The sequence below is a fragment of the Monodon monoceros genome, unplaced genomic scaffold (genome assembly GCF_005190385.1).
Source record: "Monodon monoceros isolate NGI ecotype Baffin Bay Population unplaced genomic scaffold, NGI_Narwhal_1 Super_Scaffold_18, whole genome shotgun sequence".
Taxonomy (NCBI): domain Eukaryota; kingdom Metazoa; phylum Chordata; class Mammalia; order Artiodactyla; family Monodontidae; genus Monodon; species Monodon monoceros.
This window is the reverse complement of record NW_021703774.1, coordinates 68,782,979-68,799,695: the sequence shown is the minus strand read 5'-3', so window position 1 is coordinate 68,799,695 and position 16,717 is coordinate 68,782,979. Positions and strand designations below refer to the sequence as shown.

General features: G+C 56.5%; 1 protein-coding gene across 1 annotated transcript; it reads left to right on the top strand.

Annotated features, from left to right (window-relative positions):
• The first annotated feature begins 2,583 nt into the window (after positions 1–2,583).
• On the top strand, positions 2,584–15,925 carry BCAN (brevican). Its single transcript, XM_029229684.1, has 13 exons — positions 2,584–2,678; positions 3,389–3,763; positions 4,067–4,241; positions 4,517–4,644; positions 5,134–5,427; positions 7,407–7,628; positions 8,193–8,843; positions 12,340–12,447; positions 13,111–13,269; positions 13,863–13,945; positions 14,310–14,454; positions 14,922–15,112; positions 15,442–15,925. The coding sequence occupies exons 1-13, from the start codon at positions 2,588–2,590 to the stop codon at positions 15,547–15,549; spliced, it is 2,730 nt and encodes a 909-aa protein (XP_029085517.1). The 5' UTR covers positions 2,584–2,587; the 3' UTR covers positions 15,550–15,925.
• Positions 15,926–16,717: the final 792 nt, after the last annotated feature.

Below are 16,717 nucleotides of genomic sequence, written 5' to 3'. Positions count from 1 at the left end.
GAAAGGGACAGGAAGACTGCTGAGCTCTTGAGGATAGAGATGAAGTGGTGGTGTGTCCTGCTCTGGAGGATGAGAAGATGTAGTGGAGGGGGGTGGGTGTGTGCTATGGAGACCAAGCCTTGGATCCTTGAGTCTGAGTCTGGTACCAGAGGAGGGGATGCCTAAGTTTTCTCAGGACTCCTAGCTATACCAGGAAGGGGCTGAGGCCCAAGCTTGGTGTGACTGGTGTGGGGTTGGGAGGTGTGCAGAACTCTCTGACTGAGAACCACACAATCAGGGCCACTCTCTTGGCCCCTCTGGCCAGTGACTCCAAATCTTGGAGGTGGGGGTGGGATACCCTCTATGATTCAGGGCATCCAGGTCCTCATCAGACTCAGACTTTCTCCCTTCATTCCCCCACTTACATAACAGAGGTGAAAGGCGGGGTCTAGGGTGTTGGTCCCAGAGTGGCTCCAACTATATGGGTTTCTGGGCCGCCCATCAGAGAGCTGTGAGTAGCTCCAGCTCCAGCCCAGGGTGAGGGGAGGGAAGGCGCCAGAAAGGGGTCCGGCTTAGGACCTGGCACAGCTCAAACGCATGGCAAACAGTCTCCCAAGCACCTGGCAGGCACTGGCTGTTCATACCAAATGGTCCCCACTCCAACCCCAGAAAGCAGTCCTCTCAAGTGCCCCCATGCCCAGAGTTGGTCTCACACCCTCTGATTGGGCCCCATCAAGAACCTCCTCCCTCTCAAAGGTCGAAGAGAGGCCCTGGGCATCTGGCTTCTGCCATTCCTCCCCCACCTCTGACCTTGAGGTCAGAGCCACAGAGCCACAGAGCCCTTGATGCCCAGCCACAATGGGGGAAATGGATGTTACCGTGGTGGGGAGGCATCCTTAGGAGGATCTGGGATCCTTCAGAGGATCTGGGAGAAGAGGGAAATTTCCCATCAGCTCAGGCTCAGAAAAGGGCGGACATGTACGAAGGCAGAGCCTGAGTGGTCAGGGCAGATAGAAGTGGAACAGTGGGCCTGAAGTGGGAATGAGTAGACAGTAGGAATAAGCCTGATGTCTAGGAAGCCTTGCCTGCAGTCTAACCTTCATCTCTCTTGCTGTATCATCGGCCTATTCCATGGCAGCCTTGGCTCTCCATGCTCTTTTGAGTCTAAGCCAACCATTAAAGATGACGTTGGCTCTGCAGCCTTCCTTCCTGGGGGCACACTGGCCTGGTGCCTGACTTGGTTTCACTGGGGACTCAGGTTCAATCCCTCTCTGGGCCCATTTCTCAATGTCCCACCCCCATCCCTCCATTATGAGAGTGTAAGAGCTTTGAGATCTTCAGAAGAATAGTTCAAGCTCTCAGAGCTTCTGATAGCCAAGGGCAGGAGGGAAATGGTCCCTTTCATTTATTCTCACACACCCCCCTTAGCCCACCCCCCAGCCTGGGGCTGGGGTGGAGGAAGGGAGAGGCTGGATGGAGGCCAGACTGGCAGAGACAGGGGCTTTGTCCCAGCTGGTTTCTAAGCCAGGAGATCCTGTGGGAAAGCCCGTGCCAGGCAGAAAGGAAAGGCTGGGAGGAAGGAGGGAGAAGGCAGCCAAGGATGAGGGGGTGGAGGATGCTGGGGGGTAAAGAGAAGAGTTTCCTTATAAGTAATGGTGCAGTGGGGGGAGGTCAATGAGGGGTTGGGCTGGAGAGATGTTGTTCAATGCCCGGGTTTAGTCTAGAAAGCCTTCCCAGAGGAGGCTAGGTGGGTATGGTACTCAGGGAGGAAGGGACAGGAAGGAAAGGTTGGAGGGGTACTGTGGGAGGAGGAAGGTTCAAAGAAGTCTGGTACTGGGAGGGGCAGAGGAGACTCAAGCATAATGGCACCCACAATTCATGGTATATGCTGTAAGCATTTATTGAGCTCTTACTGTGTGCAGGGTGCTATACATTCGTACAGGTTTTTTTGTTTGTCTTGTTTGTTTTTGTTTTGTTTTGTTTTAGGATAAAAAGCACTCTCAAAGCCCATAGCCTCATGACAACCTGTGAGGTGGTAGTAATGGTGCTCCTTTACAAGTAAGAAGACAAAGGCTTAAAGAGGGTAAGGAACTTGCCTTAAGTCACACAGTGAGTTGATGAGGACCCAGGTCTCGGTTCTGAATAAGAATCCCTTGGTGGGGGGACTTCCCTGGTGGCCGGAGTGGTTAAGAATCCTCCTGCCAGTGCAGGGGACACGGGTTCGAGCCCTGGTCCAGGGAGATCCCACATGCTGCGGAGCAACTAAGCCTGTGTGCCACAACTACTGAGCCTGCGCTCTAGAGGCTGTGCTCCACAACAAGAGAAGCCACCACAATGAGAAGCCCGTGCACCGCAACCAAGAGTAGCCCCCACTCGCCACAACTAGAGAAAGCCCACGCGCAGCAACAGAGACCCAATGCAGCCAAACATAAATAAATAAGAATCCCTTGTGGGGAGACAGAAACAGTGTTAATTAATAGTGAGGTGGGGGCAGTGGGCTTCTGGAGTCAGGATATGTGTGATCCATGTGGACATGGGAGGGAGTCAGAAGTCCATCCTGAGGTCTAACCCCATCTTTCCTCCTCCATTCCCCACCTCATCCTGCAGCATGGCCCTACCATCTCTGCCCCTGCTGGCAACCCTGGCTCTGGCCTGGGTCCCTGCGGCCTTAGCTGATGCTCTGGAAGGAGACAGCTCAGGTAAGTAACCCCACTCAGGGTCACTGTCAGTCTCCTATATCTCCCCTGTGGTAGGAAGGAGCCTCTTGTTCAGCCCTAACCAACGTCTGTCAGCCTTGAGGGACCCAGGGAGGAGACAGAATTGGGAGCACTGTGGGGGAAGATCAGGGCAGGGACACTTGAAAATAAGGGATGATTTGTGGGCCGCTGGTCGGGTGGCGGAATCTTGGGAGTAGGGCTGGGGAGGGGCACTAGGTGCATGGCTGCCAGTCTCCAGAGTGGAGGATGGGAGACCCTTGGGGCACGATGAATGGGGCTGGGAAGCAGAACAGAGGTGGAATTGGGAGAAATCGTGAAAGTGACTGAAGGGAACAGACTGGGAAACTTTGGGGATAAGGCTGCAGGACCCAGGGGGTGAGGTTAGAAGACCCTGGGGTGGGGGCCAGGAATCCTGGGGTGGTACTGGGAGACTTTGGGGGTGAATTTGACTGGGAGACTTTGTGGATCGGTGTGTAGACCGTGGGGGGTGGGCCTGGGGGACCTAGAGGTGGGTTTGCAGGACTCAGCGGGCCCGAGCCCAGGTTCTTGGGGGCGGGGTTACGAAAATCCCCGGGCAAGGCCCGGGAATCCTAGGGCGGGGCGTCGGGATCCTGGGGCGGGGCTCGGAAACCCTGGGGCGGGTCGTGGCAGATCCACAGCACGAAGTTCCAGCCGGCCCCGCCCGCCCACAGAGGACCGGGCTTTCCGCGTGCGCATAGCGGGTGACGCGCCGCTGCAGGGCGTGCTGGGCGGCGCCCTCACCATCCCGTGCCACGTTCACTACCTGCGGCCGCCGCCAAGCCGCCGGGCCGCGCAGGGCTCCCCCCGGGTCAAGTGGACCTTCCTGTCCGGCGGCCGGGAGGCCGAGGTACTAGTGGCGCGGGGGCTACGCGTCAAGGTGAGCGAGGCCTACCGGTTCCGCGTGGCACTGCCTGCCTACCCAGCGTCACTCACCGATGTCTCCCTGGTGCTGAGCGAGCTGCGGCCCAACGACTCGGGCATCTACCGCTGCGAGGTCCAGCACGGCATCGACGACAGCAGCGACGCTGTGGAGGTCAAGGTCAAAGGTGAGAGGGCAAAGATGGAGAGAGGTTCCCGGAGAGAGGGAGGGGAGCCCACAGTCTGAAGCGGAAGCAAACACCTAGAAGGCACAGACTGAGTTGGAAAAGGAGTGGGTAGCTACAGGCCTGTGTTACCTCCTTTCTCTCTTGAGGGGGAGGAAATTCTACCCACAGTCTAACTGAAGCCCCTCATGCTGTAGAGCGGGCGCTATTTGGACTTTACCCTTTGTATACAGGGGGTTGACAAGGAGGGGAAGGGGAAGTCAGTGTGCTGGGTGATCCTGCCTCAGGATCCTCTCTGCCCCTCAGGGGTCGTCTTTCTCTACCGGGAGGGCTCTGCCCGCTATGCTTTCTCCTTCGCTGGGGCCCAGGAGGCCTGTGCCCGCATCGGAGCCCGAATCGCCACTCCGGAGCAGCTCTATGCCGCCTATCTTGGGGGCTATGAACAGTGTGATGCTGGCTGGTTGTCCGACCAGACCGTGAGGTGGGCTGGGGCTGGGGCCCTGGAGCTTCTAGCTGTTTCTGAGGTGGGCTGTGGCCTCTGGTTCTGCCAGGGGCTGCCTCAGGCTGGCCATATAGGGCTCCCTGCCTCTGGCGGATGCAGCTGGTCTTTGGAGGGTGGGTGAGGACCCCGCCTTGGTGGGGGGTGTGCATTTCTGCAGAGCTAGGAGGACAATTGGCTGCACTGAAAGGCAATGTGATTCAGGAGGGTCACCATGGGATGGCTCCCTGGTGAAGGCATTTGTACCCCTTCCCCAGGTATCCCATCCAGACTCCACGAGAGGCCTGTTATGGAGACATGGACGGCTTCCCTGGGGTCCGGAACTATGGAGTGGTGGACCCGGATGACCTCTATGATGTCTACTGTTACGCTGAAGAACTAAACGGTGATTGGGGGTAGGGAGTTGCCAGGGGAAGAGCCCCCTCTCCAGTGCTGCCCATAGGTCCTCCTGGGCCTCTGCTGGACCTTATCATCCTTTATCATCCTGTATTTAAGTGGGCAGCCAGTGGTAAGGAAACAGTCAGTGTCCCTCCCTCCAAACACTGTCATAGAGACAAGTTCATGGCCAAAGCCTCAGACAGGCGGTAGGTGACTGAGTTTGAGTCTGCTGCTACCTGCTGTGCATCTCTCTATGTTTTAGTATCTCTGAGCCTCAGTTTCCTTCTTGGCAGAATTAGGAAGTTGGGCCAGGTTCTTTCGAGCAATATTATCGATCCTAAGGTTCTATCAAGACTTCGATCCTGTAAAGTAGTGTGATGGACTGCATGTCGCAAATGAGGAGACTGAGGCCCAGAGAAGCTTGCCCAGAGTCTCTGTGGGAGCCCAGGGTGGAAGGAGCTCCCTTCCTGGTAACCCAGCCTCTTCTTCTCCCCAGGAGAGCTGTTCCTGGGTGCCCCTCCAGACAAGCTGACATTGGAGGAGGCACGGGCGTACTGCCAGGAGCGGGGTGCTAAGATTGCAAGCACAGGCCAGCTGTACGCAGCCTGGGATGGTGGCCTGGACCGCTGCAGCCCAGGCTGGCTGGCTGATGGCAGTGTGCGCTACCCCATCGTCACACCCAGCCAGCGCTGTGGTGGGGGCCTCCCTGGTGTCAAGACTCTCTTCCTCTTCCCCAACCAGACCGGCTTCCCCAACAAGCACAGCCGCTTCAATGTCTACTGCTTCCGAGGTGAGCCCACCTCCCTGCAGAGGCTGAGACCAACCTCAGGGAGACGGAGTCGAGGCCTATGCTCTTACCCCAGCCCCGACCAGTTTCTCTTGGGTCTTTGCCATTTGCCTCAAGGAGCTTTGGGTGGTGCTCAGCTTGTCACTTAGGGTTCTAATTCTGGTTGTGCCCTCTGACTTGGTCTTTGTGGCCTCAAGGAGGGCTCACCTTGCTGCATCTCCTCACCTGCCTCCACACCAGTAGCCCCTGCCTTGTCTCTTCCTGTTGCAAAGCTGCCTCTCCCTTATTGGGCTGCCAAATATGTCTCCATCTCTGGTCAGCTCATGAGCAGACCAGAGATGACTGACATTCTCTGAATCCAATGAATGATCTGCTCCAGTTAACTAAATACACTTCAGAGGGGTTTCCAGAACCTTCAGCTTGAAGGTATCAGATTTTTACCACCAAATATTGAGGGACAGACATAATTCCCCCCACAGGGAGCAGGTCCTTAAAGACAGCTGGGTGTAGAGATGGCTTCCTACCCACATCTTATATTGGGAGCTGGAGGGGAGGCAGTGCCTGCGACCCCCAGAGGCACAGGGCCCAGGCCAAGGATGACTGACAATCAGGGAGGCATTGCCATGGAGGATTGGAGTCCCTGCCCCAACTGTGAGCCTGCAGTACTGGTGCAAGGGCTGGAGGCAGAAATGGAAAGAGAAGACACAGCCTACTAGGAGCCCTTAGTCTGAAGGAGGAAGACACAGTTTCTGCCCTGGGAGCCCGCAGTCTGACCAAAGACGAAATGCTTCACTCCCAGCACAAGGAAAGACTGAGAGAAAAGCATTACTTCCCCTGGGACAGATCTCCAGATGGCTTTAGCCCGAGGCTGGGAGGGATGGGGAAGGGAAGTCCACAGGAAGACAGGTCCATCTGGAAAGACTTACTTGAACACAGATAATGGTGATGACGCTGCTGCTAATTATACCAATAGTAGTTAACACTTCTAGCACTGATTATAATTATGTCCCAAGCACTGTTATGGAAAGAAATTGAAGGAGGAACTGAATCAGGAGAAGAGGGGAAGGAAGAGGACGACCATGGCTGGGAGCAGGTGGAGGGCAGAGGCGGGCAAGGGTACAGGTTTGCTTGTCTGGTATGAGCAAGGCTCACTGAAGCAGGTGACGCAGGCAGGATGCGCTGTCCTGTCTTGTCTGGCTGAACACAGCTGGCCCTCAGGGCTTTTCTTAGCCCAATTCCACCTTTGCTTCACTGGTTTTCTGCTCTTGGTTCCCTTCCCCTGGGACAAGGTAATTCATTCTAAAACTCTGGTTATTTGAAGAGAGCAGATCCTGGAAGGATGGGGTGGCCACTTGCCCTTTTGCCCCAACACCGAGATCATTGGGCGGTGATGGTTGAATGTCCTTCCTGTACCCTACCCTTCAGCTCTCCTGTGGTGATGGCAGCCTGTCCCCTTCCATTTCTAGAGTCTTAGGATGACTGGGATCCCTCACACCTTACCCTAAAACCAGGGTCCCAAGGTGCTGAGGCCATTCTGTCCATCCTTCTGCCTCCATCTCCTTACTCAAGGGATGACCTCTCTCCTGAGCCTTCCTTTACCATTCTATCTAAAGTAGTACTTCCCATCTCCTTGCTAAACTTAATTGTTCTTTATATGGTAACATTATATGTTTATTTGTTTGTCTGTATCTAGAATATAAATCCCCTGGAGGGCAGGAAGCTTGCTGTTTTGCTGGGCACTGTATCCTCAGTGCCCAGGAGAATGCTCGGCATGACACATAGCGGGCACTCGATTAATGCTTGAGGAATGAGTGATGAAGCCCCGGGGTGCTCTCTGGGCCCCATGGGTGCTCCATAGGGAAGATGAGAGAGAATTAAGAGAATTCTATGGTCTCTGAGTCTAACCCAGAACCCTCACATGCAGGCCTGTGAGGGCAGAGGCACCTCCTTAACCTCCCATTGGCACTTTCCTCCTGCCACAGACTCTGCCCAGCCCTCTGCCATCCCTGAGGCCTCTGACCTGGCCTCTGATGCACTGGAAGCCATTGTCACAGTGACAGAGACCCTGGAGGAACTGCAGCTGCCTCAGGAAGCTGTGGAGAGCGAGTCCCGGGGAGCCATCTACTCCATTCCCATTATGGAGGATGGAACAGGTGGAAGCTCCACTCCAGAAGACCCAGTAGAGGCCCCTAGGACCCTCCTAGGTAACTCAAATCTCTTATCCTGGGGATATCCACACCTGGGAGAAGTTGGGGCAGAAAGGGCAAGCCCAGGCTGAGGCCGGGGTTGTCGCTGCCGTGATTCTACCCTGTCCTCTCTCAGCAGCACAGTCGTGCAAGGCACCTCTCCTGCTCCTCTCCCAACCTTTGCCTTTCCAGCAAATCCCACTCCCAGATAGCTGGGTCTGGAGATGCTTGGACTAAGGAGCTGCCCTCTGGGAAGGAGGGATCTCCTTTCTTTGGTCTCTCCTCCTCCTCACCTACCCAAAATAAACAGAGAATTTTAACAGACTGGGAGAGGGAGATGCAACCGCCAGGTTTTCCTGGGCTAATGACAGCTCATAGAGCCTTCTCAAGTGTTGCCTCACTATTGCAGCTCCAGTTGAAATTCTTCTGGTGCGGAGCAAAGGCAGTTCCTCCCCAGGGCAGGCTCTTCCCTCTCCCTGAGGGCTCACCCTCCCCAGCCCCACCTTTCTCCCCTTCCCCTTCCTTCTTCCTGTCCTCTGGTGGGTGCTGTCCCTGGTGCTGAACCATCTGTGCTTTGCCTAGAATTTGAAACCCAATCCATTGTACCTCCCCTGGGGTCCTCAGAAGAGGAAGGCAAGGTGTTGGAGGAAGAAGAGACATACAAGGATGAAGAAGAGAAAGAAGAGGAAGAAGAAGAAGAGGAGGAGGTGGAGGATGAGGCCCTGTGGGCCTGGCCCAGTGAGCTCAGCAACCTGGACCCAGAGGCCCCTCTCCCCACTGAGCTGGCTCCAGAGGAGTCACTCTCCCAGGCATCCCCACCAGTGAGGGCAGTCCTGAAGCCTGATGCATCACCACCTCCCTACGGAGAGCCAGAGGCTCCCAGGCCTCCAACGGTCCTTGGACCACCCACGGAGGCCCTGCCCTCTCCCAGGGAAGGGAACCTGGCATCCCCATCACCTTCCACTCCGGTTGGGGCAAGAGAGATAGGGAAGGAGACTGGGGGTCCTGAGCTGTCTGGGGTCCCTCGAGGAGAGAGTGAGGAGACAGGGAGCTCCGAGGATGCCCCTTCCCTGCTTCCAGCCACACGGGTCCCTGAGGGTACCAGGGACCTGGAGACCCCTTCTGAAGAGAATTCTGGAAGAACTGTCCCAGCAGGGACTTCAGTGCATGCCCAGCCGGTGCTGCCCACTGACAGTGCCAGCCATGGTGGAGTGGCCGTGGCCCCCTCATCAGGTAACTTTGCCCAAGGCTCAACCTCCCTCTTTATCCTCGTCCTCTTTCCCCCCCTGCAGCTCTGGATCACCTGACCTATAGTCCTTTAACCCACCACTGCCCCAGACTCTCTTGTCCTTTGCCTTCATTCTCCTACCCACCTCTACCTGTGGGCTTCCAATCTTGGATACCCCACCTTGTGACTTCCATTCCAGCTCTCTGAGTCCTCACCCTGTAACCCCCAACTCCGTGACTCCCACCCTGTGACCCTGTCCCTGTTTCTGAAATCCACACTGTGACCCCCAGCCCTACCACCAAACACCTGGAACTTTTTCCTACCCTCGACTCTCTACCTGTGACTCACATCTCACTGGCCCCACAGAGGACCCTCATGCCTTGTTCAGTGGGTGCCCTCATTGCCTTTTGCGTTCTTCAAGGCCCAGGCCCATCCTCCACTGCTCCCTCCCCCTCCTGTGTGCCACCTCCCTTCAGCTGCCTCCCACTGGTATCAGGGAAGCCTGGGATCCCATGCCCAGCCCTCAACCTTTGGGGTCCAGGAGAGCCCTATCCCCACAGAGCCTTAAGCAACTACTTCTGTGAAGTACTTTTTTCGACTGTTTCATGGAAACAAGCCTTGGAAATAAATCTCTATTAAACCGCTTTATAACCAAAACTCTGGCACCCTCTGTCTCCACCCCCAGCTGTTTGCCCCTTTCATTCCATGGAGTTGTGTCCTGGGTAGCTCTTTGATGGTTCTTTTGGTGCCATCTCTCTCTCTCTGTGTCTCTGTCTCTCTCTTTCTCCCCCTGGGTCTTTGTGTGTCTTTGTGCCTCTTCCGTCTCCATCTTCAGCCTGTACCCTTTCCTGTCCTAGCAGTCTAACAGCCCCTGCTGTTCCCTTGTCCTCTCCTCAGGCCTGTCTCTGCCTTCCTTCCTGACTGCTGAGATCCCAAATCTGACTGTACACTTTACCCCAGAGAAGTCTTTGTCTGTCAGTCTGCGGGAGTGCTGGGAGTTGTAGTCCCTCACTCCTGATGGAGAGAAACCTCTGCAGGCCAGAGTGTGTGTGTGTGTGTGTGTGTGTGTGTGTGTGTGTGTGTACACGTGTCCCTTTCTGATCCATCTTGATGGCTCCCATCTAGAGCCATACATACAGAGGACTGACAGAGAAAGCCCCTCTTAGCATGAAGGCCATTCCCTGGTGTCCAGGTGCCCCAAGGCTCTGTTCCCCTCCCCCACATATCAGCAGGGGAATGGTATCTCGCTTTCATCCCACTGCCCATGGCCTCCCTCTCCTCCACTAACTCCTGCACTAATGACCACCCTCACCCACTATTTCACCCTTCCTGAACCCAGAGGATCTCAAAGTTCCTATTGCTGGAGAAGAAACAAATCAGGAGGGGAGGATGGAGAGTGTGGAGGGAGGGGGAATGGGGAGTTAGGTTCTGGGGTCTGAGAGAAAGAAGCCCTATCTATTCAGTGAAGGTTGAGCTTCCAAATGGAGATCTCTGGAGAAGGCTGGGACCCTCCTAGTACCAGGGTCATTCTCCTAGATGGCCCAGGGTGGGCTAGGGGGCTCTACATCACACCTAGGCTCACTCGTTTCAACTACTGTCTCCCTGCCCAGCTGGCCTTGGAGTTCAGTGCTGTGGGGTGAGGAGGGGCTTTGGTGGGAGAGGATCACCATTGGAAGTATCTGCGGTGTCTTAGTTACCCCACCTGGGGGATGAGTGAGAGGCCCTCCAGCCTGCTATTGCAGCAGTAAGGAAGGAAGAACTTTCTGATTGTGTATAGTAGTTGATCCAGAAGCGGGGAGGTGGAAGACCAGAAAGCCTCAAGAGGAGTTCCTTCACCACCAACACCCACCCCCCACCATCCTGGTTCAGGTTCTGCCACCCACAGCCGGGGGGAGGGACCTGTGGCTTGGGTAAGGCCCCAGGGACCAAGTTTGAGAGTCTTTGGCCCCCAGGGTTAGGGGGTCGGACAGAGAGGAGCAGAGAGGATCACGGGAGGAGCAGGAAAGTGTGAGGAAAGGAAGGGGGTTCAGGACTCCTACCCTCTGTAGGACCTGGTCCTTAAAGGGTTAAATAAAACACTTCCCCTTCTTGCTTTGCCCTAGGAGGTAGCAGTACCAGCTTGAAAGAAACTATTGGCAGAAGGGGTGATGACAGGGGGAGTGGTGTTGGAATAGCTGATTCATTTTACCCAAAACAGCTAGGTCATCCCAGCAAAATTCTTTGAATCACCTCCAGCTTCTCCTCCCCCCACCTCTGCTCTGATCCCCACCAGACAGTGGGATCTTGGGCCAGAGTAAAGCACTGTGGGCATGGGCCTTGGCTGCTAGGAGCGGATGGCTTGGTCTGAGGGGTCCTGCCCAGGGCTGGGCCGAGAACACTGACCTGCTCTGTCAGTCTGTGGGGCCATCATCTCCAGGTCATCCGGATCAGAAAGGAGTAGAATCTGACAGCCCCTTCAGCACCTAGGCCCAGTCTAAGGGCAGCCACCCAAGATCATGAGAGAGAGTCCAGAAGAGAAGGCAGATGGCCTAGCCAGACGGAGCTGGACGTAGACAACAGATTGCAGGCCTTCAGAGTGGTGTGTTAGTCCAAGAAGACTGCCTGGAGGAGAGGGGCCAGAAGGAAGGAACAAAGTGGGCTGAAGGGGTTTCTAGGCTGGGGAACCTGCAGGAGGCCCCAAGTGGAGGGGGAAAGGGGAGCCTGGTAACGGGGTGGGGGGAGAGTCCTGGGAGATAAGAAGGGGAGGCAAAGAGGTTGGATGATGTTGAGAGAGTGTGTGGAGCCAGTGCTACAGGACAGGGGGAGCTGCTGCAGCTCCATTTCTGGGAAGGGTTGGGGGGGCGAAGGAGTAAGGCATAGAGTGAGGGAAGTGCATTGGATCTTCACTAAGAGCTTCTGGGCCTGACTCTGCCCAGTGGACAGCAGGAGGAATGGTTAGCTCCCTCCTAGACCACCCCAGTATCAGGTCCCAGAAGCAGTAAATGGCAGGCCACACCTCACTGTTGCTATGGTGACTCTCCTCTCCTTCAGTTCCACCCAGCCCACCTAGACTACACAGAACTGTGCTAGGACCTGGCACAATGACAAGGGGTGGGGGACTAAACTCTAGGCCTAGAGAGGTAAAGTGACTGGCTCAATGTACCCAGCAGATCCAGGAGCTAGGTAAGAGTCCAGGACGCATGACTGACAGCCCAGTATCTTTCCCCTTAATGGGATTAAACCCTGAAGGCCTTCCTGGACACTCCTCTCGGCCCCTGTTAGACGTGGCCCACACTGGTGGGCATGACAATGACCAGCACTGGGCTGAGCCAGTGCTGAAGTGGGGGGCAGTGAGGAGGGGAAAAAACCCAGAACTCAGGTCTGGGCTGTGACCAGAGGCAGGCTCCAGGGAGAACATTTAGGGTGCTGTGATAGCCCCCAGGACAAGCGGGTCAGGGCTGGGACCCCTGCTGCAGAGCTGTGCTCCCCTGGCCCCCCACCTCACACCTCTCTCCCCCTCAGGTTACTGTGTCCCCAGCCCCTGCCACAATGGTGGGACGTGCTTGGAGGAGGAGGAGGGGGTCCGCTGCCTATGTTTGCCTGGCTATGGGGGGGACCTGTGCGATGTTGGTGAGTGTGCTGAGGGGCTGTGGTGGGGGGAGAGCTGAAGCCTAGACCCTGCCACAACGCGCTAGTTCCAGGGGGTGGGACGGGACACTGGTTTTGGCCTTGCCATTAATGAATTTCCATTTGTTGTTGTTGGATGCACCCCGCACTTTGCGGGATCTTAGTTCCCTGACCAGGGATTGAACCTGGGCCTCCTGCAGTGGAAGCGCGGGAAAAGAATCCCCATTTCAGACAAATCACATAACTTCTCTGAGCCCTCCCCTCAATTTCCTCATCTGTTAAGTGGAATCAAAAATGACTCTCTCAGGGAGTCTATGCTCCTGGAATTTGGCAGGCAGGCAGTACTTGTCGGTTTCCATTCTCCTGGGAAGAGAGGAGGGTTCAGCTCTTCTTTAGGAAGGAGGATTGCAGAGACCCAGGCCGGGACTCCAGCCTCACCCTGGTCTGTGTCGCTCAAGAGAAGGAAGGCATCAAGGCCCCCCTCCAACCAGGGCCCCTCCAGCTCCTAGCCGCTCCTTCTCTACTCTCTCTTTGGCACCGCCCTCCTACACTTAGCCCGCCCCCTCGGTCTGAGGTGGTGGGAGGAGCCCAGTCCCTGTCTGGGGACCCAGCCTCTCAGAGTTTCGGGGTTCTCCCGCCTAAGCTGCCTGCCCTTCTGTGTCCTAGGCCTCCACTTCTGCAGCCCCGGCTGGGACGCCTTCCAGGGCGCCTGCTACAAGCACTTTTCTACACGAAGGAGCTGGGAGGAGGCGGAGAACAAGTGCCGGATGTACGGCGCGCACCTGGCCAGCGTCAGCACGCCGGAGGAACAGGACTTCATCAACAGTGGGCTGGGGACAGGGCGGGAGGCGACCCTCGTCACCTGTTCTCTCACTCACACACTCACTCACTCATCAATCAATCAGTTAATGAGTGTGTTAATTAACTCCCTTATACATTAATTCAGGTACTCATTACTTGGTTTACCTCATTCATTCATTCATTCACTTTTCTTTCCTCTCTCCCTCCTTCCCACTCCACACGTGGGTAGTGGGGCTTCAGGCAGGGGAGGGCTGAGATTCACGCAGGAAATACACCTGCATCAGCCTGGCGGTTGCTTGGGGGCTTATCTTTAGTCGCTCCCCACCTCCCTGGCTCTCCTGCCTCCGTCTACTCTCCCCGACTCTGACCTTGCTGAGAGTTTTTACTTTTTCCAGAGTTTCCTTTTTCTTCTTCCCTCACCCCCCACGCCCCTGCCTTCCATCCCGCCCTTGTGCAGATGTTGGAGGGATAAGGATACCGGGAAGCGGGGATTTGGGGTTGCGGGAAGGACTTCCCCCCGCGAGCACCCACAGACAGCCCGATGACAGGGAATGGCCGCCATCTGCTGGCAGCGAAGCTCACTGCACACCTTCCTCTCCCCTGCGGTTCTTCCCCAGATCGATACCGGGAATACCAGTGGATCGGGCTCAATGACAGGACCATCGAAGGCGATTTCCTGTGGTCAGATGGCGTCTCCCTGGTGAGAGGTTCTGGCCGCCCCTCACGCTGTCTAGGTCGCTTCTTCGAAGCATTTCTGCCCTCTACCCCCAATAACCCCCATCCCTCCCTCTCCTTTTACTGGCCCCTTACCTTTTCCTCTTCCTGGCCCTCCTGCATTCCTTGTGTCCCTTTCTCTTCTCTTCTGGTTCCCATTATCCTTCCCCCCAAAGCCCCTGACATCTTCTTTTTCCTTCTGGGTCCCCTACTCCCCATCCCTCTAGACTTCCCTCTCCTGGTGCCCCTCCCCCACCCCCTTCTCCTCAGGTCCTCCAGGTCCATTCCCCCCAGTGCTCCTGGGGCTGGAGCTCCTCACCACCTCCTCCATCCTCCCCCCACCCTCCCAGCTCTATGAGAACTGGAACCCTGGGCAGCCAGACAGCTACTTCCTGTCCGGAGAGAACTGCGTGGTTATGGTGTGGCACGATCAGGGACAATGGAGTGATGTGCCCTGCAACTACCACCTGTCCTACACCTGCAAGATGGGGCTGGGTGAGGGCGGGCGAGGGGGAGGAGGGGTGGGGGCTAGAGAATCCTGGAACTGATGTGTGTGCAGAAGGAGGGTGCAAAGCTACACAGAGAAATCAGAAATATGTCCCAGGCCGTGGGCATGGGCGGGATAACAAATTAGATGGGTCCATTTGGAACCCCTACTCTTTATTATTTATTTATTTGGTTGCACCGGGTCTTAGTTGCGGCCGGTGGGCTCCTTAGTTGTGGCATGCAATCTCTTAGTTGCAGCATGCATGTGGGATCTAGTTCCCTGACCAGGAATTGAACCTGGGCCCCCTGCATTGGGAGCTCGGAGTCCCAACCACTGTGCCACCAGGGAAGTCCCTGGAACCCCTAGTCTTTTTGTGTGTCATGTTAAGGCCTACTCCTCTCCTCCTTCATCCCAATTCTGGGAACTGTTACCCCCAGAGCCCAGCTCCCAGTTCCTGACTGTGTCCCCCCTGCAGTGTCCTGTGGCCCCCCACCAGAGCTGCCCCTGGCTCGAGTATTTGGCCGTCCACGGCTGCGCTATGAAGTAGACACAGTGCTTCGTTACCGGTGCCTGGAGGGCCTGGCCCAGCGCAACCTACCACTGATCCGCTGCCAGGAGAATGGTCGCTGGGAGCCCCCCCAGATCTCCTGTGTGCCCCGCAGGCCTGTGAGTGCCAGGAGGAGGCAGGTGGGGGGCACTAGCCAACACAACCCTGGGCTCCAGCCCTAGCTCTGTCCATCACTGGCTGTGTAATCTTGGAGTTATCACTACCCCTCTCTGGGGCAAAGAGGAGGTGGGCTGAATGCGCCGGGGTCCCCTTCAGTGCTGCTGTCTGAGAATATGCAGCCACAGTCTGGGCTCTTAAGGGCTGAGCCAGGGAAAGTGTTTTGATGAGGTCAGAGGTCAAGGAGCAAGAACCCAGAGGGCAGACTCTGAGAAGAGAGAGAAGGAGGAGGAGCCCAAGGGTGGAGGGTGAGTGTGTGTGTCTTTCCCAGGCTCGAGCTCTGCGCCCAATAAAAGCCCCAGAAGGACATCCGAGGAGGCTCCTGGGGAGCTGGAAGGCACGGTTGACACCCCCTCCCAATCCCGCTCCAGGTCCCTAAGGGTCAAGGCCCCCAGCACTGCGCTCTGCCCCCAACCCTCCCTCCAACCCATGCTTTTCCCATCGCAGGGAGTGACAACGAGAGGGGTGGAGCTGAAGTCCAGGTGATAGTGCCTGGAGGGGCTTCTGTGAAATACCTGGGTAGCTCCAGCCCTGCCTTAGGCTCTCTCACCCCTATCCTGGGCATCAGGTTTTTCCCTCAGGGCCTTGAGTAGGTCCCTAAGTGCCTCAACTGCCCTCTCCTTGCCAGCCATCCTGTCCTCTCCATTCCCCTGGGGGGCACTGTGCCCACTCATTCGCGGTTTTCCAAGAGAATGGGTTCGCAGGGTGGAATACCTGTAAAACCAGCAGGAAATAAAGCTGCATTTGAGCCCAAACAAGATTGATGCCTCTGTGTGTGAGAGAGAAAAGTGGAGTTGGGCCGGGCCTCACAGGATAAATAGACCTTCTGTGTTTATTAGCTTCTGAAGGTCAGAGAAGTCCTCAAGATGTCAGTGCCTGATATGAGTGCCCGGCACAGAATAGCTGCCCAGTAAGTATTTATGGAATGAATAAGCCCACGGGGGTTGGGGAACAGCATGAGGATATTTGGAAGAAGCTGGAGTGCCCAGAGTGTCCAGTCAAGCCGACCTGGAGAAGTTCAGTCTGGGGAGGTAGAGGGGCTGAGGGCCCAGAGAGGAAGGCAGAGAGGTGGGTGCTTTGGTGTCCCCATTCCGAGGTTCCAGAGGGGGATTCTCCCAGGGGGTGTGAGGGTGAAGGGAACGCAGAGGGTTAGGCTTCAAGAAGGCTTACTTTCAGCAGAAGAAGCAGAGATGCAGGAACGGGGAAACGAGGGTGGGCAGGGATCTGGGGAACGACCTGCGAGGCCCATAGGCTGTGGTCAGCAGAGGGCGCTGCGGCTGCAGACACGTCAGCCTGAGAGCGCCGTGTGCGCGTGCGTGAGTGGAGCCGAACTGGAGGAGCCCCAGGATACCGCCAGGGAGCGCTGGGGTCTGTCTTTCTGAGGAGCCCAGGGAAGGGAAGCGGGTTGCGGGCTGTGGGGCGGGAGGAAGGTAGGACTTCCGGCCAGGCTGAGCTGGCCCTGGGGTCTGTGAGTCAGCGGAGATTGAGATGATGAGGTCACTCTCTGAATAGTGGAGAGAGAATGATCAGCTGCGCGCGCGCGCGCG